This window comes from Felis catus, chromosome E2 (assembly GCF_018350175.1).
Source record: "Felis catus isolate Fca126 chromosome E2, F.catus_Fca126_mat1.0, whole genome shotgun sequence".
NCBI lineage: Eukaryota > Metazoa > Chordata > Mammalia > Carnivora > Felidae > Felis > Felis catus.
In genome coordinates, this window is record NC_058382.1 from 7,311,131 (window position 1) to 7,334,738 (window position 23,608).

The 23,608-nt window shown below is 47.3% G+C and overlaps 1 protein-coding gene and 1 long non-coding RNA gene across 3 annotated transcripts; one reads left to right on the forward strand and one right to left on the reverse strand.

Annotated features, from left to right (window-relative positions):
- Positions 1 to 12,681: 12,681 nt before the first annotated feature.
- On the reverse strand, positions 12,682 to 22,073 carry LOC109494593. Its single transcript, XR_002149563.2, has 4 exons — positions 21,934 to 22,073; positions 18,094 to 18,236; positions 15,662 to 15,894; positions 12,682 to 13,653 (listed from the first exon to the last, which is right to left on the reverse strand). It is a non-coding gene; the product is annotated as an uncharacterized LOC109494593 (long non-coding RNA).
- On the forward strand, positions 19,906 to 23,312 carry KLK4 (kallikrein related peptidase 4). Of its 2 annotated transcripts, XM_023245412.2 has the most exons (5): positions 19,906 to 19,981; positions 21,247 to 21,409; positions 21,827 to 22,077; positions 22,164 to 22,300; positions 22,877 to 23,312. In XM_023245412.2, exons 1-5 carry the CDS (start codon positions 19,921 to 19,923, stop codon positions 23,027 to 23,029), a joined length of 765 nt encoding a protein of 254 aa, XP_023101180.2. In that variant the 5' UTR covers positions 19,906 to 19,920; the 3' UTR covers positions 23,030 to 23,312. The 2 variants fall into 2 exon arrangements, with proteins under 2 accessions (XP_023101180.2, XP_044902245.1); XM_045046310.1 differs by lacking the exons at positions 19,906 to 19,981; positions 21,247 to 21,409 and adding an exon at positions 21,508 to 21,633.
- Positions 23,313 to 23,608: the final 296 nt, after the last annotated feature.

Consider the following 23,608-nt stretch of genomic DNA (forward strand, 5'->3'; position numbering starts at 1 on the left):
ATTCAGACGTAAAGAGATTCAAAAAGAGAGGGAGCTTTGGGGAGCTTTAGAAAGAGGGAAAGTGAAATAGAACCATAGAAAAAGGTTCTGAAGAAGGACCTAGGGAGATAGAGAGAGGGACTCAGTAAGATAGATAGGAAGATAGGGACAGACAGAGAGAAAGGAAGGAAGGATACCTGCCTTGGGAATTTTACAGAGGCAGTCGGGGATCCCAGATTCCCTTTGCTGACCCTTAACCTCACTCTCCTTCAATTTCCAGATGCCTAAGTGCCCCGCCCCACCCCTTGGCTTTGCAGCTAGACCCCTAGCACCCAGGGCTCCGTTCTCTCAGATCCTGGCCTGGGTCACCCATGGAAAATATCCCTTCTATGCTAAAGAACAGGCAGGCTGGGGATGCCTGGGTGCCTCAGTCCGTTAGGCATCTGGCTCTTGATTTTGGTTCAGGTCCCGACATCGTGGTTCATAGGATCCAGCCCTGCATCGGACTCTGCGCTGACAGTGTGGAACCTGCTTGGGATTCTCTCTCCTTCTCTCTCTGCCTCTCCTTTACTCGTGCTCTGTCTCTCTCAAAATAAGTAAATAAACATGAAAATAATTTTTTAAAAAAATAAAGAACAAACAGGCTGGATTCAAACCTGTGTCTATTTCCTATGCTGAGCATTAAGGGAGAGAATGCACGTCAAGGCAAGGGTACAGAGCGTGGCGCAGAATAGGCATGTAAAACTAGTTGCTTCTGTGATTATTATGACCATTATTCCTCTTGTCCTGGAGTTCCTTGGCCAGCCAGCACAGGTGCCAAGAGAGTCATTGTGCCGTATCAGCGTCTCCAGGGAGCTTGTTAGAAAGTGTAAATTCTTGGCCCCTCCTCAGACCAACTGAATCAGGAGTTGCATCTTAACGAGATCCGCTGGTGCTTTGTGTGCACTTTGGGGTTTGAGATGCGCCCCTAAGCACCCAGGAAGAAGGAATTTTGAACGCGAGGTATGAGAATCCACAACTTGCTCCCGGGCGCCACCTTGAGGTCTGTGGAAGACCTGACCCTGGAAAGCCATGGGTGTAAAGTCCCACAACCCTGGGTCCTGGTTTCCCAGCTCCCCTGGGTTCTTAACTTTGGAATTTTGGGGCAAGTTAATTGATCTCTCTGAGCCATGGATAGGTCACACTTCTTACCTGTAACACCAAGCTCACAACTGCATCTCATGCACAATGCCTGCTGCAGAGTTGGTGCTGAAAAAATGTTATCCTGTTTTCAGAATGTGCCACTGTTTCGAAGATGGAGCCTGCACATAACTTAGAGGGCAGACTACTCAATCCACTGTATTATGTGTTACACTGTGTCCTCCAAAAAGATATGTTTTAAGGTCCTAATCCCGGAGACCTCAGAGTGCAATCTTATTTGGATATTGGGTCATTGCGGGTTAGTTAACATGAGGTCATACTGGAGTAGGTTGGACCTTTAATCCCATATGACTGGTGCTTTTATAAAAAGAGGGAAGACAACGTGAAAACATACACACAGGGGAGAAGGTCATGTGAAGACAGAGGCAGAGATTGGGGTGATGAAGCTACAAGCCAAGGAACTCCAAGGATTGACAGCCATTGTCAGAAGCTAGAAGAGGCAAGAAAAGATTCTACCCAGAGTCCCAGAGAGAGCACAGCCTTGTCAATAGCTTGATCTTGAACTTATGGCCTCCAGGAGTTCTGGCCTCCTGCTATGGACACTGTTACAGCAGCCCTAGGGAACCACTACACATAGGAAGGTTGATCGTCTCTGTGGGTCAGATAGAGATATTAGAATATCTCCAGAATCCTTCCCTTGAGAGGAAGAAGTCAAACACAGGTCTACTTTACAACAGAAGATGTATGAATGGCCAATAAGCACATGAGAAGATGGAGAAGATGCTCAACATCTTTAGTCACAAGAGAAATAAAAAACTGCAATCGGACACTACTACATGCCCATCAGGTTGGCTAAGACAATTTTTTAAATCCCCCAAACTCATAAATGTAGCAGAGATGTACAGTGACCAGAACTCCCACACATTGTTGCTGGGGATGTACAATGGCATAACCACTTTGGAGAAAGGTTGGGCAGTTTCTTGCAATACTGAACATGATCTACTCTATGCCTAGCAGTCCCACTGGTAGGTATTTCTCCATGAGAAGTGAAAGCACATGTCCACACAAAGACTTTTACACAAATGTTCACAGCAGCTTTCTTTGTAATAGCCCCAAACTGGAAGCAACCCAGGTGTCCATCAACAGGAGAAGGGATAAATGAACTGTGGCGTATTCAAACAATGGGCTATGCCTCAGCAATTACAAGGAACAAAATGCTCAAGGGGACTCAAGATGAAAGGAGTCTTATACAAACAGTACGCACTTACATCTCCATTTACAGGAATTTCTAGAATAGGCAAAGCTACTCTATGGTGGAGAGACATCAGAACCCTGCTTGCCTCTTGGGGTGGAGGCTGGGACAGACAGAACTGATGTGAAGAAACTTGCTGGGTGATAGTGTATGTTCTGTGTCTTGATGGGGGTTGGTGTGCATGTTGGTCAAAACTCACAGAAAAGTACAGCTTTTGTGCATTTCATTGTGTATGAATTTTACCTTAGAAAAGAAACATGAAGTTTGAGTTGTAGTACGTGATAGATGTGTTTGAGAATTTAAGATGAAGTGTACTGGTGCCTGTGACTTACTATGGAATGCATCAAAAATAAGATGGATAGATGCTTGGATGGATGGATGGATGGATGGATGGATGGATGGATGGATAGAAGGATGGATGGGTGGATGGGTAGATGCATGGATGGATGGGTGGATGGGTAGATGCATGGATGGATGGGTGGATGGAAAGTCAACAGACATGTGACAAAGCAAAGATAGCAAATTATAAACAGTGGAATCTAGGTAGTGGGTATATGGATGTTTGCTGTAAATCTCTTTTAATTTTGCTATGTGTTCGAAAATGTTCATGATAAACATACGGGGGAAATCAGACATGTGTCTAGTTAAGTTGCAGTGACTCAGTTCTTCTCCATTTTCATTGCCACTACCTTAGCTGGAGCTACTCTCCTTTCTTTCCTGGACATTCATTCATTCATTCATTCAACAAACAGTTACTGAGCACCTACTGTGTTCCAAGCACTGTTCTAGGTTCCCAGATCATAGCACTGAACAAGTTGGAGAAAGTCTGTTTTTGTGTAGCTTTTTTTTTCCCTAGAGGAGGAGAAAGACAACCATGTATAAGCACATAATACTTCAATGGGGACATTAAATGTTATGAAGATGAGTAAAGCAATCAGGGTAAGAGGACAGGGAGAGCTGGCAGTGGGGGTGTTATTTCCCATTGGCTCGTCAAAAGAGGCCCCTGTGGGAGGTAACTCAGACCACAGACCAGAAGCAGCAAGGGAGGGAATTGTGGGGGTGACAGGGGAAGCTCCAGGATGTGCGGCCAACTCCGACACAGACATACTGGGCTGCTGCAAACACCCTCTTCACTTCTCTACGCTGGTCTCTGCCTTTGCACTTGCTCTGCTCTGTCCCTCAACTGTTCTCCCCCAGAAAACTGAGTGGGGGGGGGGTTGGCATTGTTTATAGGGAAGGAGGCACCTTCTCTTCTGCAGCTGTCAGCAGCATGGATTGTCGGGCTGAGTAGGGCTTTCAGGGGAGTTTGGTGGTGGGGATGGAAGAAGCTGGACCACTCTGCTCACTAGTGAGCAGATCTGAGGGTCCTTGCTTGGGTGGGTCTCCAGGAGGTAGGGGTGGAAGAGAAGAGGTAACAGGGAAGAGGAGACAGGAGCAAGCAGTGTGGTCAAAAGCAGGGCAGGAGACCTGGAGGGTCTTTCAGAAGCCAGCATGCTGAATGGTCAAAGCTGAAGTCTTTACCTGGAAGTTGATCCTTTTTGGCAAATCCTCCATCAAAAAGCCTCCTGCATTTGGGACTGCCTGGGCTAGCATTTTGGGTGGAAATCAAAAAGTGTGTAGGGGGCGCCTGGGTGGCGCAGTCGGTTAAGCGTCCGACTTCAGCCAGGTCACGATCTCGCGGTCCGTGAGTTCGAGCCCCACGTCAGGCTCTGGGCTGATGGCTCAGAGCCTGGAGCCTGTTTCCGATTCTGTGTCTCCCTCTCTCTCTGCCCCTCCCCCGTTCATGCTCTGTCTCTCTCTGTCGCAAAAATAAATAAACGTTGAAAAAAAAAAAGTGTGTCCCTTCAGGTGACAGTAGGATTCTGAGGTGGTCTAGATGGTGGAGCTAGAACTTCTACTAATGGGACCAAGGGAAGACTTGGCTGAAGTCCCTTTTCTGCTTAAACACCATTGATGGCTTCCCACTACTTTTGGAATAAACCCCTAACTTGTCACCGGAGCCTTCAGAGGCTGACATGATCTGGACTCTGTTAGTGTCCTACTTTCCCACCCAATCTGGCAGCACAATTCTGCCCAATACCTCAGATGAAGCCTGAGTTGGAGGAGCCCCTTGGGGAACTTGAAAAAATAGAAAGTTTCCTTTTTTTAAAATAAATGATCTATAATCAATTTTTGTTTCACAAGAAGAAGGAGAAGAAGAAGGAGAAGAAAAAGAAGGAGAAGAAAAAAAAGAGGAAGGAGGAGGAGGAGGGGAAGAAAGAAAAATTTACAAAGATGAAAAAACCTAATAATGCTTCCTAGACACACATATTGGTGAGTAAATCAAGTGGGTTCACAAATCTGTGGGTCAAATTCTCTTAGACTGTTGAGCAAACTCAGTATTCTCTATCAAGCATGATTTATTTTTTGCTTTTAATTTAGACCAAGGGTGGAAAAGGCTGTGTTCATCATATGGCATATTTGCTGGCACATTATTATCAAGGCTTCTGTCTTATTTTTTTATATAATTGTATCCAACCCATTTTTCCCCCATTGTCTGTTCCTATTCCCTTCCTCCTCTGGGCCCAAACTAGAGACAAATGAGGTATTTTGCCTCAGGAACAAAATTTAAGGAGTAGTGCAAAACCTCAGAAATCAAGACAAACAATATTTTAAGAAGTCAAAACGAATGCAGACAAGTCCACACAGGGATCTGACTCTGCACAGCATGATTCATATGCCTCAACCTAATCCCAGTCCTTCTGCATACTGTCTTTATTTTAAATCTTGGTATCTTGTTCATCCTAGATTGTTGCATTAATTTGGAGTTTTTAAAACATCGCATTAAAGTGTTTATTCTTGATTACTGAGGTTTTTGGTCATGCCTATGCTTGTGCCCAAGACCGTCTTCCCCCTCCTCCTGGTCTTCTGAACTTTGCCCTCAGGTAACCATCCTATCATGTCTCATTCACATCTTTGTGTTTTTGCGTGTTTTTATTGCCATAAGTGTGCCAAACTACCAAATCTGAGGACACGGTTCTTCACAAGATTGCCTTTGTTTCAGACACCTGCTGCAATTTTGGGGGTCCGCGGGGTCGCCTCCCCGCCTTGAGACCAGCTAGCTACAAATCTGGAGTCCCCGCAGACTCCCTCAGGCTTAATAAATCACAACCATGGGATTCAGGAAAGTGCCAAACTTACAACTGCGGTTTTATTATAACAAAAGGACAGAAATTAGAAGATAAACATAGGGGCGCCTGGGTGGCTCAGCTGGTTAAGCATCCGACTTCGGCTCAGGTCATGATCTCACGGTTGGTGGGTCTAAGCCCCGCGTTGGGCTCTGTGCTGACAGCTCAGAGCCTGGAGTCTGCTTCGGATTCTGTGTCTCCCTCTCTCTCTGCTTCTCTCCCACTCACACTGTGTCTCTCTCTCTCCCTCAAAAATAAATAAACATTAAAAAAGAAAAAAGAAACTAAAAGATATGCATAGAGTGAAGTGGGAGGTGGTTCCAAACGTGAAGCTTTCATCATCCTCAGGGATGTGTTATTTGTCACACATCAAAGTGTGACAATTCCCAAAGAGTATTGCCAACCAGGGATGCTCACTCAAACTATGACACACAGAGTTTTTAATGGGCTACATTACGTAGGTGTGATTGATGGGTCAGCTGGCTACAGATTTGGGGGTTCTCACTACCCCTTAAGATTCAATATTTTGTTAGACCAACTCTCAGAACTCAGGAACATGCTATACTCATGATTACAGTTTTATTATAAAGAGTATAAATCAGGCCAGATGAAAAGATGAATAGAATGAGGTCCAGGAAGGTCCCAAACATATTCTGTGCATTCTGTCCTCAGGAGCTGTCACACCCTGTGTGTTGCCAAACAGGAAGCTCATCAGAGCTCCAGAGTCCAGAGTTTTTATTGGGGTTCCATTATAGACACATGGTTGATCAAATCACTGGCCATATGATTGAACTCAGTCCAGCCTTCTTTCCTCCATAGGCTGATATCAAGTGGCCCAAAACTCCAACCTTCTGAATCACATGGTTTGTGTTTCAAGTATTTTGAGCGTGGCCCTAGGGGCCTACCATATATAACAAAGGTATTTCTATCACTCCAAAGGTTTAGGGCTTACTTCCCAAGAACAAGGGACAGAGACCAGCCAAATTCTGTTGATTACACATTTATAAAATATGCAGAGATTTTTGGTTCTGTGCATATATTTTTTTATAAATTTTTTTTATAACATTTATTTATTTTTGAGACAGAGAGAGACAGAGCATGAACGGGGGAGGGTCAGAGAGAGGGAGACACAGAATCTGAAACAGGCTCCAGGCTCTGAGCTGTCAGCACAGAGCCCGACGCGGGGCTTGAACTCACAGCCCTCACAGACCGCGAGATCATGACCTGAGCTGAAGTCGGCCGCTTAACCAACTGAGCCACCCAGGCGCCCCTCTGTGCATATATTTTTAATGCATGTAAATCATATTGGTTATATGCCCCAACTTTGACCTTATTTTTTTTTGTCACTCAGAACTATGCTCCTAAGATCCATCCATGTGGATATATATACACCTAATCTGTTGTTTTTAACAACGCACAACTCCATGCCAGTGGGCACTCACCACACCCTACCATCCACTACCCCAGAGATGGACACAGAGGTTGCCTCCAGCTCCTCATCTCCACCAACAGTGCTTTGGGTGTGTCTCCTTAGAATCCAAAATCCAATTTATTTGGAACCTGTGGAGGTTCCAATTACAGCCACAAATTTTCGGCACTCTTCTCTCCAACAGTTGGAGTTGAATTTCCTTCTCTGTGAGTGTAGGTTGAACTTACTGACTCACTTCTCATGAACAGAATGTGGCCGAAGTGACAGTGTATGTTACTAGGTTGTAAAAAGTATCGCCTCCCTCTCTCTTCCCTCCCTCTATCCCTCCCTCTCAGATCACTGGCTCTGGGGGAAGCTCACTGCTGTGTTGTGAGGACACTCAACAGCCCACATGGTGAAGTTCACATGGTAAAGAACTGAGGTCTCCCGTCAACGGCCACTGAAGTCACCCAGCCCAGAAATAGTCCAGCATAAGTGGAACCTTCAGGTGACTGCAGCCCTGATTAACATCTTGCCTATAGTCTAGTGACAGACCCTGAGCTAGAACTACCCAGGTAGCCACTCCTAGATTCCTGATCCTCAGAAACTGTGTGAGGGTTTTTTTTTCAAGTTTGTTGTGTTAAGATGATGAATTAGGGGTGAATAGCCACCTAGCAATAGGCAACTAATATAGCATCTAAACCTAGGAGTGGGACAAGTTCCTGGTTGAGCTGAATACATATGCAGTGTCCTCACAGAATTAACACAGAAATGTCACACGCTGGGTGATAGTGTGGGCATATGGTTAATTTGACCAAGTAAAGGTCCAGGTCACTCTCGTGCGCGGCTTTGTCCTCCACACTCCAAGGGCACAATTTGAGGATCCCTAAAGTTCAGGTTCCTGATGCTGCTTGACATGACTCAGCTTTCTACCGCAATTTAATCGGTATAAAACGATAGCCTGCCACATTAAACTCGCATTTCTTAAATTGTTGATGGTTTTGAGCCTCTCTTCACCTGCTTGCTAGTTAAAAACGTAGCTCTTAACTTTCAGAAAACATGAAATATTCTAAAACGGTCACTCTAACAGCTGTAGCTTGTCTAGAACAAGCCTGTCAACAAAGTTTGCATCACATCATCTATATTAATGGCTCACATTTCATAGATGATCTTAATAAACCTCTGGTCGCCAGGGAGGTTCAGGCAAATGAGCCATCCAGGAGTTAATTCTGTGAGGACATTGTATACGTATCCAGCTCAACCAGGAACGTGTCCCACCTGGCAAAATTGGGGTTGCTGTGTTACGGCGGCTGTTTCTCTAAACCTTCACAGTTGGTTGGAATACATATATACATTTTAAATTGTTTAATTAAGTGAACTTTGCCCCCAACACGGGACTCGAACTCACGACCCAAGATCAAGAGTCTCACGCTCCACTGACTGAGCTGGCCAGGCATCCTGGAATATATTTTTTTAACTGTCTACTTTATCTTTTCCACAAAGGAGGGACAAACGAGGAAGCCCATACTAGTGCTCTGTGTGCTCAAAAGCACTTTTGCGCTTTTTTTCCCCCTACGTGTTCTCATTATGTGCTACCATGCACATAGGCATGTGGATTTAGGTTTTACTTTCCTTGCTGGTTAGGCTTGGAGCTTATGGTGCTCTGTTTCTTTGGGAGCAAAAGGAAACAATATGTGGTGCAGATGTCAACCCAGAGACCTCTGGAAATGGTACAGAAGGAAGAGGTGGGTTCATTCTGACCTTGGTCCTGAAAGCTGTGTGTCGTCATGTGCATGGGTTATGTGAGTGCAAGAGACTGACCAGTGGCTCTGAGGAACACTGAGGTGTATGAAGGAGGGAAATAAAACCGCCCAGTGATCTCACCAGCCAGAGAAAACCAAACAATGTTGCCATCTTTGTGCATGTGCTGTAGGGACACAGGATAGCTCTAGAGTAACACACAGCCTGCAAAAACCGAAGTGCCCAGTCCTAAACCTAGCCTTGCTATGTACTGGATGTGTGTGAAATGGCAAGGAAAAATGGTGCATTTTTCAACCCCATGGGGTTGTTTCAAGGATATTGGAACATAAAATACCCAACAAAGCTTTGTGTTTGGACCTGGGTTTCCAGAAAAATGGTCGAGCAATCGCTCTGGCAAAACACTTCTCTGAAGCAGTAGACAGATGAGTGAAACTGTTCGTCTCCACAATTAGGAGTCTGTGGCGAGCTTTAATAGCTTTTTAAAACAATGTACCTTAAGAAATAAGCCAGCTGAGCTTCAGGACTGTATCATTTACCTCCAGTGATAACAATTAAGAGAGTCATTAGTAATGTTCACACTTAGTCATTGTTTTGTAACTTATGCAACTGACTGAATGGTTTGTCAATAACTTTGTAAGCAACTCAGCATTAAGGGAGTCTTTTCTTTTCATTTTTTTCAACATTTATTTATTTTGGAGAGAGAAACAGAGAGACAGAATGAGCGGGGGAGGCTCAGAGAGAGAGACACACACACATACACACACACACAGAATCTGAAGCAGGTTCCAGGCTCTGAGCTGTCAGCACAGAGCCTGACGTGGGGCTGGAACTCATGAACCAGGAGATCATGACCTGAGCCGAAGTCAGATACTCAACTGGCTGAGCCACCCAGGCACCCCTAAGGGAGTCTTTTTCAACATTTTACTTTTAATTGTAAAAAAAAAAAAAAAAAAAAAAAAAAAAAAAAAGCAACATGAAATTTACCATTGTATCCATTTTTAAATGTACAGCTCAGTAGTGTTGAGTATATTCACCTTGTGTACAACAGGTCCCCAGAACTTTTCATCTTGCAAGACTGAAACTCTGTAACCCATTACACATTTAACTCCCCATTCCCCCTCCCCAGGTGCCTTCCCCAGGAAACCACGGTTCTATTTTGTCTGTTTGAATTCGACTATTTTAGATACTTCCTATAAGAAGTATCATACAAGTACTTGTATTTTCGTGACTGGCTTCTCTCCCTTCCCATAATGTTCTCAAGATTCATCCCTGTTGTAGCATGTGACAGCAGATTCTTCCTTTTTAAGGCTGAATGATAATCCATTTTATGGAGACATCACATTTTGTTTATCCAATTCATTTGTCAGTGGACACTTGGGTTATTTTCATGTTCTGTCTGTTATCCATAAATGCTGCTATGAACACGAGTGTGCAAATATCTCTTCCAGACCCTGCCATCAATTATTTTGATTATATATCTATAAGTGGGATGGGGGGTCTTTGATTATATAAAAAGGAAAAGAAGGTATCAAGCTCATTAATACTAAGTTGGGTGGGTTGTTTTGTTTTGTTTCTATGAATGTCCCTGGAGTCAGGCTGCCTGGGTTCAAATCTCAGCTTTAACACTTACCTGTTGTGTGTCCTGGGACAGATCACTTCACTTCTCTGCTCTCAGTTTTCCCATCTGCAAATAGGAATACTAACAGAACCTACAGACTTCAGGCTTTTGTGCATCTAAGTGACTACATCCTCGAGGACATTATGATGAGTGGGGAAAACCCAACTTCAGAGCATTTCATACTGTATGATCCCGTTTATATCCCATTCTCAAAGTCACAGAATTAGAGTAACAGAGAACAGACCAGTGGTTGTCAGGGCTGAGGATGAGGGGTGGGTGTGGTTCTTAAGGGATAACACGAGACACTTTCTTCCTGATGATGCAACAGTTGTGAATCCTGATGGTGGTGATGGGAAAGACAGAGAAAGAGATATAAAAATTATGAAAGTCAACTAAGATCTGTAGCAGACTACTATTGTAGCAAACCCAGTTTTCTGGTTTTGACAAAGTTTTGTGGTTATGAAAGATGTGACTGAGGGAAACTGGGTGAGAATTCTCTGTACCACTTGGCAACTCTTTGTGAGTCTTGAACTATTTCAGAATAAAACATTAGAATAAAAAAACGTTGAAAGCGCTCAACGAACATTAATCATCGCGGCCATAGATCTCCCTATGTGCATCTTTCATCTGGTCTTGTTTTCTTTTCAATTTTTTTTTTCCTGGCCAGCTCTAAGCCCCACAAAATTAATAACAAGATCCCTTGAGGAGGGAAAAAAAATGCCTCCCACTAAATTCCCCCAGACTGAAAGACTTCCCAGCAGAAGGCTTTATAGGCATAGATATAATTATGATTCATCTGTAATTTTCACACCAGCCATTGTCTTACAACTTAGGTAATTATCTAAACAGTGTTTCACAAACCTTGAAACTCACCAGGCATTGCAAAGTTTCCATGCTTATAACAGGAAAAAATAATTAACCAAGTGTTCTGAACACCAGGAGACGCCTTACTTTGTTAGGAGCCCAGCCCGGTGGCGAAAGGCAAGAGAAAAATAAAAACACATCTTTGCATTTGCCTGTTTATGTGCAACGAAACCTTTGAAGATGACCCAAGTAACATATTCTATTTATTATGTTTTGAATAAGAGGTGAGGACAGGATAGAAGGCGGATATGGTCATGATTTGTCACTGTGTACCTTTTTTTTATAAACATACTTTATTTTTGAACCATGTGGAAATAGTACAATTACCACGTGGAATAGTACAAATACTATTCAAATACTTGGGTAGAAATGATATTACACACACACACACACACACACACACACACACACACAGAGATTCTCATGCAAGTCTCTCTGAGTTCAAACCTAGCTATTTCTTACTGTGTGGACTTGGGAAATGATTTTAATGTCCTCTGGCCTCAGTTTCCCCTGTTTATCATGAAGACAGCAACAGCAGCAAGGTTTACGGGAAGATAAACAAGTTAATCCACGTAGAGCCCTTCAAGCAGTTGTACAGAGGATGCGTTCAGCATACATTGGCCAATAATCTTAACATTGCCCCTTTGAGTAAGTAAAAACAAAAAGGTACTTTCTTTTCACCTCTGTTGCAATCCTAACAAACCTAGTCAGAGAGGATTTTACTGAAAAAAAAAATTATTTCTTCTTGTAATGGGAAAGTCATATTTCTTTATCTGTTGTTGTTTTTTTAATTTTTAAGTTTTATTTCTTATTTTGAGAGAGAGAGAGAGATAGTGAGAGTGTGGGAGGGGCAGAGAGAGACGGGGAGAGAGAATCCCAAGCAGGCTCTGTGCTGTCAGGGCACAGCCCTACATGGGGATCGAACCCATGAAACCATGAGATCATAACCTAAACGGAGATCAAGAGTTGAACACTTAACTGACTGAGCCACCCAGGTGTCCCTGTAGTTTTGTTAAAAACACAGGTTCGTGATTTTATCCCACTAGATTAATTACAACGACACAAGTAAAACAGTGACTATAATTGCTCGAGGCATGTGAGCTATTTATTATATTATTACTATTGTTATTATTATATGATCTTAGGTGGGCATCTGGGTGCACAGAAGAGATAGTTCTGGAAGACAACCAGGGTCACCACGACTCACGAAAAAACAGACATGATGGTAATTTCTCCAACTTATTAAATCATTACATTGGTAGCAATACTTGGAAATAACAGTGGCTGAGCTCTGAGGTAGAAATACTTAGTCTTGGGGCGCCTGGGTGGCTCAGTCGGTTAAGCGTCGACTTCAGCTCAGGTCACGATCTCACGGTCCGTGAGTTCGAGCCCTGCGTCGGGCTCTGGGCTGATGGCTCAGAGCCTGGAGCCTGCTTCTGATTCTGTGTCTCCCTCTCTCTCTCTGCCCCTCCCCTGTTCATGCTCTGTCTCTCTCTGTCTCAAAAATAAATAAACGTTAAAAAAAATTAAAAAAAAAAAAAAGAAATACTTAGTCTCTTGCCCAGGGTCTCACCGGAGCGGGTCTGACCCCACAGGCCACACTCCCTGCCTTTCCCTGTAGAACCTGAGAGACCCAAGATCAATCAAGATCAGGACTTGAGCTCGCCAAGGGCAAGGTTCAGGTGGCTCCCTCCCTCTGTCTGCAAGGAGTTTGCTTGCACCTCTGTCCCCATCTAGCACCAGAACTGGGTGCTGAGACCCACAGTCCCCCACCCAGGAGAACTTGGGAATCCTTCCTTTGTGCCTCACCCCTTCAACCTCTTATTCTTTCCCTGCGTGCCTCCAAATCCACAAGGGGGCAGTGTTGCCTAGTGGTTAGGCTCACACAGGGTGGGTGATGTGGGGATGAGGGTTCAGATCTCAGTTCTACCACGTAGTCAACTTGGTCGACAGGTAAACAGCTCTTAGCTTCTCCGTGCCTCATTTTTCATCTGTACAGTGGGGGGAGGGGGGTGATAATAGATCCGATTTCATAGGATATTGAGGAGATTGAGCCAGTTAACGTTTGTGAAGAAGCTGGAGCAGTGCCCGGAACAAAATAAGTACTGTTTGTATAGCCTATATGTAAGTTTCTATGTAGGTGCTCTATGACAGCGTATGACGATTATTGTTGGTTTTTTTTCTGGTTTACTTTATCTCTTGTCTCTTTGTGCCTGAGTCTTTCTGTATTTGTGTCCACTTTTTTCCTCCACTGGGGTCACGAACTCTGCTGCTTCCTGGGGCCAGGCAGGTAACGAAAATGAAGGAAACCGCCGGGTGTGGGCCAGAAAACGGGCAAGCTGTCCCCAGGACAGTGGCCGCTCCGAACCTGCTGCTGGTGGATCATGACCGTGGGAATGCAGACACGATATTGACTTTCCAAGAGAAGCTTGAAATTTCCTGATCTGTCAATGTTGGTGGCCAACTGAAAAAAAAAAAAAAATGCCCAGAATAGAGAGCCCGGAATAAACCCACACATATGTGGTCAACTGATCTTAGACAAGGGTGCCAAGAATACAGAATGGGAAAAGGACAGCCTCTCCCACAAATGGTGTGGAGAAAACTGCATATCCACATGCAAAAAAATGAGACTGGATCCCTGTCTTACACCCTACACAAAAATCAACTCAAAATGGATTAAAGAGGGCGCCTGGGAGGCTCAGTCACTTAAGTGTCCAACTTCGTTCGGCTCAGGTCATGATCTCACTGCTTGTGAGTTCGAGCCCCACGTTGGGCTCTGTGCTTACTGCTCGGAGCCTGGAGCCTGCTTTGGTTTCTGTGTCTCCCTCTCTCTCTCTGTCCTTCTCCCCCACCTCCCAAAAGTAAATAAACATTTTTTTTAAATTTTTCAAAAATGAATTAGAGATATAAACAAAAGACCCAACACTGTCCAACTCCTGGAAGAAAATAGAGGGGGTTGTCTTGGCAATGATTTCTTGAATACGACACAAAATCACAAGCAACACAAGCCAAAAATAGACAAATGGAATCACATCAACTAAAAAGTGTCTGTTCAGCAAAAGGAACCACCATCAGTGACAGGTGGCCTATGGAATTTGAGAAAATACTTGCAGACCATATAACCAACAAGGGGTTAATATCCAAACTATATAAGGAACTCCTTCAATTCAATAGCAAAACAAACAAACAAAAAACCTATAAAACCAGATAACCGGATTTAAAAATGAGTGAAGGACTCGAACAGACATTTCTCCAAAGACGACACAGAAATGACCACCAGGTATATGAAACAATGATGCCACTCATCACCAGGGAAACGGAGATCGAAACCACAAGGAAGTATCACCTTGCACCTGTTAGGATGCCAATTAAAAAAAAAAAAATCCAAGGGGCCCCTGAATGGGTCAGTCAGTTAAGTGTCCGAGTTTGGCTCAGGTCATGATCTCCCGATTTGTGAGTTCAAGCCCCGTGTCAGGCTCTGTGTTGACAGCTCAGAGCCTGGAGCCTGTTTTGGATTCTATGTCTCCTTCTCTCTCTGCCCCTCCCCTGTTCATGCTCTGTCTTTCTCTGTCTCTCAAAAAATAAATAAATGTTAAAAAAAAATTAATAAAAATTTAAAAAAAATTTAAAACCCACAACAGCAAAAAACCCAACAACAACAACAGAGGTAAGTAAGGAGCATTGGTGAGACTATGGAGATATTGGAATCCTTGTGCACTGTTGGCTGATATACAAAATGGTGCTACCACTGTGGAAAACAGTGTGGGGGTTTCTCAAAAAATCAAAAGTAGAATTACTATATGATCAGGAATCCCACTTCTGGCTATTGAGTCAAAAGAATTGAAATCTGAGTCTCACGTTAGGTTAGCGTCACATCTCGTGAAACACTGTTTCAGGTGTTTGCAAAGTAATATTAATATTAATAACAAAAGTGAATTCTTACGAAGTACTTCCCACGTGCACCAGACTCCGCACCAACTGCTTTACAGGTATTAACTAAGTGAATGTTCTCAATATTCCATGAGACAAGTAATATATTTATTCCCATTTCACAGATGAGAAACAGAGGCACAGAGAGACTTGGTAACTTGCCCACGGTCACTGACCTAGTGAATGGCAGACCTGAGATTTGAACCTTGAGAGGCTGTCTCTTCATCAGTGTGCAGTCAGCTGGGAAATTGTTTCTGTGACTGTAAATCAATTTGTTGGTAAGGACGTTAATTCTTCCCTCCTCGAGGGCATTTGTTCACTCAGCGAATATTTACTAACAACCTACCACGCGCCAGGCATTGTTCTTGGCCCTGGGGATACAATGGTGACCTTGGCAGGGATGTTTTATCCTCATGGAGAAGCTTGTGTTCCAGTGGAGGAGACAGACACCATGAACAGGTGAAACATTAACGCATCATGTGATTTTGCGGCAGATAAAATAATCCCCATCACAAGGGTGTCCTGTGAATATGCGATCTTACCTGGGGACTTTGCAGGTCTGATTAAAGATCTCGAGATGGGGCAGTTACCCCGGGTTATGCTGCTGGGCACAATGAAACCACAAAGGTTCTTACAAGAGAGAGGCAAGAGGCAAGACGGGCTAAGGAATGCAGATGACTCCAGAAGCTAAAAAGACAAGGAAATGGAGTCACCCTTAGAGCCTCCGGAAGGAACCAGTCCAGTGAGACTGCCTTTGGACTTCTGGTCTTCTGAACTGTAAGAGAATAAATCGGTGTTGTTTTAAGCCAGTAAATTTGGGGTGTTTTCTTACAGCAGCAATAAGAAATTGATATAGATTTACATATAGATAATAAGTTTTATACTGATAATCAGGGCATATATACTGTTAATAAGGATAAAGAAATGGGGCCACTCTAGACACGGGGCCGTCAGGGAAGGATCCTCTGGGGAGGGGATATTTAAGAAGAAACCTGAATAAGGGCAGGGACAGGTAGATATGTGGACAAAGAGCATTCTGGGTAGAAGCAGCAGCCAGCAGCGAGTGCAAAGGTCCTGAGGTGGGGACATGATTTACACATCTAAAAAGCAGCAAGGAGGCAGGTGTGGCTGGAATGGGCAGGGGGAGAGGGAGGAAAATGAAGTCAAAGCAAGAACAAAGGGGGACAGAGCATGTGTGGGCCTTTGCGTCATGGTGAAAAGTCTAGCTTCTACTCTGAGTGTGATCACAAGTCTTTTAGACCAAGTTTGCACGTTAGTTTTCTTTTACAGCCGAGGGCCATTGTAGATCAGCCCAGCCAAGGATCTGCTGTTTCTAGAACTTTTTATTAGAGATCAGTGACTCTTCTGGGGACCAAGAAAAACGGGGGGGGGGGGGGCAATGTCACTGTGTCCCCTCCCCTACCTCCACAACCAGTTTACAAAGTGCCTCTGGCAGTTTCTACTTAAGATCATTTAATACCAGGGTGCCTGGGTGGTTGAGTCGGTGGAGCGTCCAATTTCAGCTCTGGTCATGATCTGATCTCACAACTCATGAGTTCGAGCCCCACATTGGGCTCTGTACTGACAGCTCAGAGCCTGGAGCCTGCTTCGGATTCTGTGTCTCCCTCTCTCTCTGCCCCTCCCCTGCTCATGCTCTGTCTCTCTCTGTCTCAAAAATACATTTAAAAAATTTTAGAAATAATTGATGTCTACGCAGAGCCTATAGAACTTAGAGTTGAAACAGTAGATTCTTGTAGCCAGATGGTTCCAGATGTGCTTAAGACCTTTTCAAAAACTGAATCAGGATTCAGTACTTACACTTAAATTAGTTAAAATTTGGGGGCGCCTGGGTGGCTCAGTCGGTTAAGCGTCTGCCTTTGGCTCAGGTCATGATCTCACCGTTTGTGGGTCTGAGCCCCGCGTCGGGCTCTGTGCTGACAGCTCAGAGCCTGGAGCCTGCTTCGGATTCTGGGTCTCCCTCTCACTCTGCCCCTCCCCCACTCACACTCTGTCTCTGTCTCTCTCTCAAAAAGAGATAAACATTAACAAAAATAAATACACTAGTTAAAATTGAATAACAGTTCAAAGCTCGTTGCCCTACTGCACTTGCCACGTTTCAAGTGCTCAAGAGCCACCTGTGGCTGGTGGCTGCTGTGTTGAGTGAAGCGGATCTAAAACCCAGGCAGATCGAAATCCACCTGGCAGGAAATGTCTCAGTCACTTCTGGGGTGTCCTGTCCTCCCCTGCAAGGTAGCGACAGAAAACTCAACTTGGTTGGTGCTAGAAAAATGGGGGGGGGGAGTGTCCAGGCCTTTGGTGCGTGGGGTTCCATCTTAACTTCTGCTCCTCTGGTATGTGCTGAGGTCCCTCTCAAACCCTGTTGCTGCAGAGGGGCTGGGACATGCCCCCGTGGTGGTCCCTACAGCTCACAGCCATCCTGCCGTTGTGCATGTGGTCAGGATACATTTCCTGTGGCTCTCCAGGGTGGGGCAGGCTACAATTCTCTCTATGCCCAGTAAGACTCTGTGCCACCAGGAGACTGAACACAAGCAGATAACTGGAGACAGAGCTAGAGGACCAGACAGGCACCAAGAAAAAGCGAGCGACAGGGTCAGAGAGACAGAGAGAAGCGCAGACATTCATGCTTCATCACCACCATCATCTGTTGCCCAACCCCTCATCAGTGCTGTCCACACCTGCTCCTTAGGTGATCTCACACAACCCCATGGCTCTAAACACCACTTCTCCGCTATGACTCCCCACTGCTTCTCGCCAGCGCTGACCTCTGCCTGCCCATGCATCCAACCGCTTGGCTCCCGACAGGCACCCCCGGCTCAGCCCTTGCCCCCACACCTCCTTGCCCGCTTCCACAAACGGCACCACAAGTGGTCAGACCAAGCCTCGGAGACACCGTTGGCGCCTCCTTTCCCCTCCCTGCCCATTTCCCACCTGTCGGTCAGCATGTTGACTCTACCTCCGGGATGAGCCCTGTGCCCATTCATTCCTCTTCTCCCTGGACCACAGCATCGCCCACCTGGGCTGCTGTCACCTTCCGCCTTCGTGTCGGTGTCTGCTCCCTTCTCACCCTACGGTCATTCTTCTCCACGCAGGATGTGTCTTAAAAGTAAATAAGATCGTGTCACTCCCTTCTACCCCTGTGCTTAAAACCCATTGCCCTTAAAATAACCCCAAATTTCTTCCCCAGCATTTACACCCCTGCATCATCTGCCCCGTTCCTTCTCCTTGCTCTGCCTCGCATACCCCGAGTTCTCTCTTTTTCCTGCAAGGCTCACATGGCATGGCGGCTGTCAACCTAAATGTCCCTTCTTCTGTCTCCCCAGCCATCATCTTGTCCGCAGAAGGTCCCCCGCCCCCGCCCCCGTCACTCTACGGTCACCTGTGTTCTCTGCACACACACGACTGCCAGATATTATCTTGCACTTTTTCTGCTTGTCTGTCTCCCCCACTAGGATGTGAGCCCCGTGAGAACCAGAATTTGCTTGCTCCGTCCTGCATCTCAAGTTGGGACAGCAGGAGCTCAGAGCATGGCAGGTGTGCAATTGCTCTTTACCGAGCGAGGGCTTCGTCTTACTCCCACTTACTGGGCACCTACGATATGCCTGACACGATGCCAAGGCACTTTCCCCGCGCTATGTCTTTGGAGGTATCTGGGGAGCGAGGAATAACAGTGCCCCTGTTTTTACAGATGGGAAAATGGAGGCTTAGAGGGATTCAGTCACCCCAGGGTTTCAAAGGTAAACCATGATGCAGTCTGGATTTGAACCCAGAAAGGTTTGCTGGGGAAGCACAGCAGGGGACAGGGAGAGAGAGAGAGAGAGAGAGAGAGAGAGAGTAAGAGGGAAAATAAGAGAACATGAGACAGAGCAAATGAGAGAGAACAGGAGAGAATACGATACGAGGGAATGAGAGACAGAACCAAGAAAGAAGTGAGGCTCTGAGTCCCCTCTGGGTCGCTGCTCCCAACCCCTCGAGCCCCCTGACCTTAGCCTGACACCAGGGCAGCCCCGAGAGCTCTGAGATGGAAACTTGCAGCACCTGACCCCAGGAATGTGTCCCCAGGGGGCAGGCCAGCCCAGCCGGGGATGCTTATAAGTCCCATGGGGGCCCCTTGAGGAGGCAGCAGCAGGCAGGAGCACAGCCCAGCGCAGGATCCCGGAGCCCAGAGGCAGCGAGGTGAGCGTCCCCGCGGTGCCCGCCCCGCCCAACGCCCCTAAGGGCGCAAGCTCCCTACAGCTCCGCGTCACTGTGAACCTCAGCCCCCAGACCCTGGGTCTCTAGGTCTCTCCAAAAAGGTCTCTCGCGCTCTCTAGTTAGGAATGTCTCTTCATCACTCTCTCTGGCTCTGCTCTTTCTGTGTCTCTGAATATCTCTGTCCGTGACTCTGGCTCTCAGTCTGTCTCTGATTATCTCTCGCAAGTGCTCTGTCTCTGTCCCAAGTCAGACCCGCGGGCCACGTCTCCATGCTCCTACTCTTCCAGTTTAGAGACAGAGGGACACTTCCTCCGTCCCTTCCTCTCCACCTAATTCTCTCCCTTTCCACTTTTCTCTCCCTCTTTCTCTCTCCCTCTCTAAATGTCTCTGGGTTCTGGGGCTCTGGGCTGGGATCTCCAAACCACGATGCGGGTGTTGGAGGGCAGGGGTGGCATACATAGGTCCTTGTCTGACCAATAATATCCTTAAGGGGACAGTAAGAGAGGGAGACAGAGAAAGATGGAGAGATTTGGGCTGTGAGTCCCCCAGACTCACCAGAGACTGACCCTCATGCCCAGGTGCTGACGTGATGACCACAGCAGGAAACCCCTGGGGCTGGTTCCTGGGGTACCTCGTCCTTGGTGTCACAGGTATCTGAGTGTGTGTTGTGGGTGTCGCTATCTGTGCCTGAAGGCACAGTGTTTGTCACTGTGCAGGCATGACTCAGTGTCCTCCTGGGTATGACTAAAGCTGCCTGTGTGACAGAACCGGGACCGTTGCTCTCTGGTTACACACATGGGATTCCTTGTATCATAGGGAGTTTCTGTGTGTGCCACTGGTGTACTCTGTGTGTGTGTGTGTGTGTGTGTGTGTGTGTGTGTGGTTTGCACGCCTCTGTGTGTGACACGGTGTGATGGGCTATGTGGTCAAACCTGTGAGAGTCACTGTGTTACTGGGCGAAGGTCAGACGGTCTGGGCCTCTGAATATGCTGCGGAGTGACAACGGTGGATGACGCTGTGAGGACACGGGAAGCCCAGGGTGCCGCTGACAGGGAGGTCGTGCTTCTGGGGGAGTCGCCCATTGCTGGAAACCTGTGCCTACTTCCTGGGTCTCTGATCCACGGACTCCCAGGGGCCCACGTCACCCCGGGGTTTCTGTGTGAGCCGGCTTGTCGCTGGTGCGACTGTGGAGGAGGCTGAGCCGGGGAGGGAGTGACTCTGAAGGCCACCAAGAACGACACTGCTTCCTTGAGCGTCTGACTGTGTCATCCTTGTCTCTGCACCGTATATGAGGGGCTCTGCTTACGCTAGGGGACTGTGGCCCCGGGTACTGCACGAGGCTGGTGTGGCACTTGTCGGGGAGCGGGGGCGCGGGGGGAGGGAGAGACAGAGGAGATGGCAGGTGGGTCTTGCAGATGGGTGTGACTGGCTCAAAGCTGAAACTCCCCTGGAAGACAGACCCTTCTCCTTTACTCTGATCTCCGCTTCCGGAGTCGTATCCCACCCCAAGAAGCCAGATCTGGCCCAGAAAATCCCTGCACCAGGACCCCGCCCCCTGGAGGTCTAGTCCCACCTCCTGAGCCGGCCTCCGCACTCCTCACACCGCCCCTGGGATCCCTGACTCCACCCATGAAGTCCTGGCTCCGCCCTCATCCCCGCCCCGCGGCACTGGCCACGCCCCCCTGCACTGAGACCCCCGCCCCCAAGAGCTCTAGTCTTGCCTTTTGAGCCTGCCCGCCAGCCGGGCCCACGCCCCCGCATCGATCCCTGCGCTTAGGAGCCCTGTTTCCACCCTGAGACCATCCCCAGTCCTGACGAGACCCTTGAAGCCATGATCACGCCCCTAGCCCGTGGCCACGTGCCCAGGAGCCCGGTTTCCACCCGGAGCCCGCCCCCATCCCTGATCCGCCCTCAGGATCCCAGGCCTCGGGTGGCGGCAACCACATCATAAACGGCGAGGACTGCATCCCGCACTCGCAGCCCTGGCAGGCGGCGCTGTTCACGGAAGACGAATTTTTCTGCGGGGGCGTCCTGGTGCATCCGCAATGGGTGCTGTCAGCCGCACACTGTTTCCAGAAGTGAGTGCCAGCCTGGGTGGGGGCGGAGGCAAGGGCCTGGGGCAGGGTGGATGGAGTGGCGGGGGTGGGGGGGAGGGGTGCCTGGAAGTAACTTTAGCTCAGCCTCGGCGCTGTGAGCGGAAACCTCTGTAAAGCAAGGCTCTGCAAGGGAAGTGGGGGCTGTTGGCTTTGGAAAGACTCAGGCAGCCCAAGAGCGAAATCCCAGCTCAGCTGCTGAGTCACTAGTGAGTTAAGACAAATTCTTGTCGCTGGATAAATTGGGTGTGTGGGCGAGGATTTGAGATCACAGATGGGTAGCTCCAGGCGCCGCGCTTAGCGAGGAGGATGGGGTTGGGATAAAGGGGGGGGGGGCGAGGAGATGGGGTTGTGGAGATAACGGTGTTGCCACAAAACTAATCCGTCCCCCATGGCCCTCAGGTCCTACACCATCGGTCTGGGACTGCACAGTCTTGAGGCCAGCCAAGAACCAGGCAGCCTGATGATGGAGGCCAACTTCTCCATACAGCACCCAGAATACAACAAACCTTTTATCGCCAACGACCTCATGCTCATCAAGTTGAAAGAGTCGGTGCCCGGGTCGGATGCCATCCAGAACATCAGCATCGCCTCCCAGTGCCCGACCGCTGGGGATTCTTGCCTCGTTTCTGGCTGGGGTCAGCTGATGACTGGTGAGCTCACGAGTGTGCGTGTGTCCGCCCTCTCTGAGGGGTTCTGCTCCCGGCCAGAGGGGCTGACCCCGGGCTCTGCGTCGCAGGCAGGCAGCCCCAAGTGCTCCAGTGCGTGAACATCTCGGTGGTGCCCGAGGAGATCTGCAGCGCGTTCTATGCCTCCGTGTTTCACCCCAGCATGTTCTGTGCCGGTGGAGGACAGGACCGGAAGGACTCCTGCAGGGTGAGAGATGGGGGACAGGCGAAGGAGGGGAGGGGACGGGTGGGGGGGATGGAGCAGGGAGGGAGGCAGAGACACACAGGGGTACAGGGGAGAAACAGACACAAACATGAGAGTAAAAATAAACAAAGAGAGAATGAGAAATAGAGACAGAGATAGTGGAGGCAAACACACACACACACACACACACACACACACAGAAATACCTCAGGGAGAAACAGAGAGATAGACTCATAGAGATGAAATGCAAAGAGAAATAGGGGATTAAAGAAAAACAGAATATGCAAAGAGATGCAGAGAGGCATAGAGACTCTGGGAGTCAGAGACAGAAAAACAAGCCATAAGGGGAGATTAAAAAACAAACAAACAGAATAACAACAAACCCAGGAGAATCGAGGGGCTGTTGGGACCTAGGGGAGCAGAATTCCCTACGGTCAGGGCTCTGGAAGGGACCTCTGAGGTGTGTGCGGTTATCTTTTATTTCCCTATCTTAGTCTCTTGGTGTCACTAGTTCCCTTCTGACTTCAATCTGTCTCCACCTCTCCGTGTTTTGGATTCTCCCTCTCTCTCCAACAACAGGGTGACTCTGGGGGCCCCCTGGTCTGCAACGGGTCCCTTCAGGGCCTCGTGTCTTTTGGACAAGTCCAGTGTGGCCAACCCTATGTGCCAAGCGTCTACACCAACCTCTGCAAGTTCACTGACTGGATACAGAAAACCATTCAGGACAATTAACTTCTAGAACTTGGACCCAAGAAACTCAACCCCTAAATATAGGCTGCCGAAGGGATTCAGGAATTTGGATTCCCAGTGCCTTCCTCCCTCAGGCCCAGGAGTCTAGGTTCCCAACCCCCTTCTCCCTTAGCCCCAGGAATCCAATCCCACCAAGAATCTTTTCCTGTACTCAGTGCCCCCTAGTGGCACAATGTTGACCCAGCCTTACCAGCGGCAGAGAAAGTTGGTGTTTCACTTTTGTCCCTTCTCTTAAGCCCAAAAATAAAGTCTAAGAGAAACACAGGCTCTGTTTGGACTGTCCTCCTCGCTTCCATTCCAATTCAAAGGATTCTAGCAAATAGCTTTTCCTCCTTGGGCTGTTGGAGGGCCATTGGATTCCCAAAGAAGGAGATAATGTTTGAGAGGTTCAGAGAATCTGATTCTGTGGATGTTACCCAATTTCAAAAAAGTCAAGTCAGCAAATGGCAAATTAATGAGGTTTTTTCCTTGCTTAGTTTATTTACCTATGGTTGACTTATTTTTGGTTTTATCTTCCTAAGTGCATTTTAAGAAGTTTTCATTTGTATCTGCCTCAGAACT

What these genes read in the sequence shown, in the direction of transcription:
- KLK4 (XM_023245412.2), top strand. Translation starts at nt 19,921, where the DNA reads ATGACCACAGCAGGAAACCCCTGGGGCTGGTTCCTGGGGTACCTCGTC. An exon ending in CTGGGGTCAGCTGATGACTG is followed by an intron (nt 22,078 to 22,163) that starts GTGAGCTCACGA and finishes TCTGCGTCGCAG; the next exon opens with GCAGGCAGCCCCAAGTGCTC. An exon ending in ACCGGAAGGACTCCTGCAGG is followed by an intron (nt 22,301 to 22,876) that starts GTGAGAGATGGG and finishes CTCCAACAACAG; the next exon opens with GGTGACTCTGGGGGCCCCCT.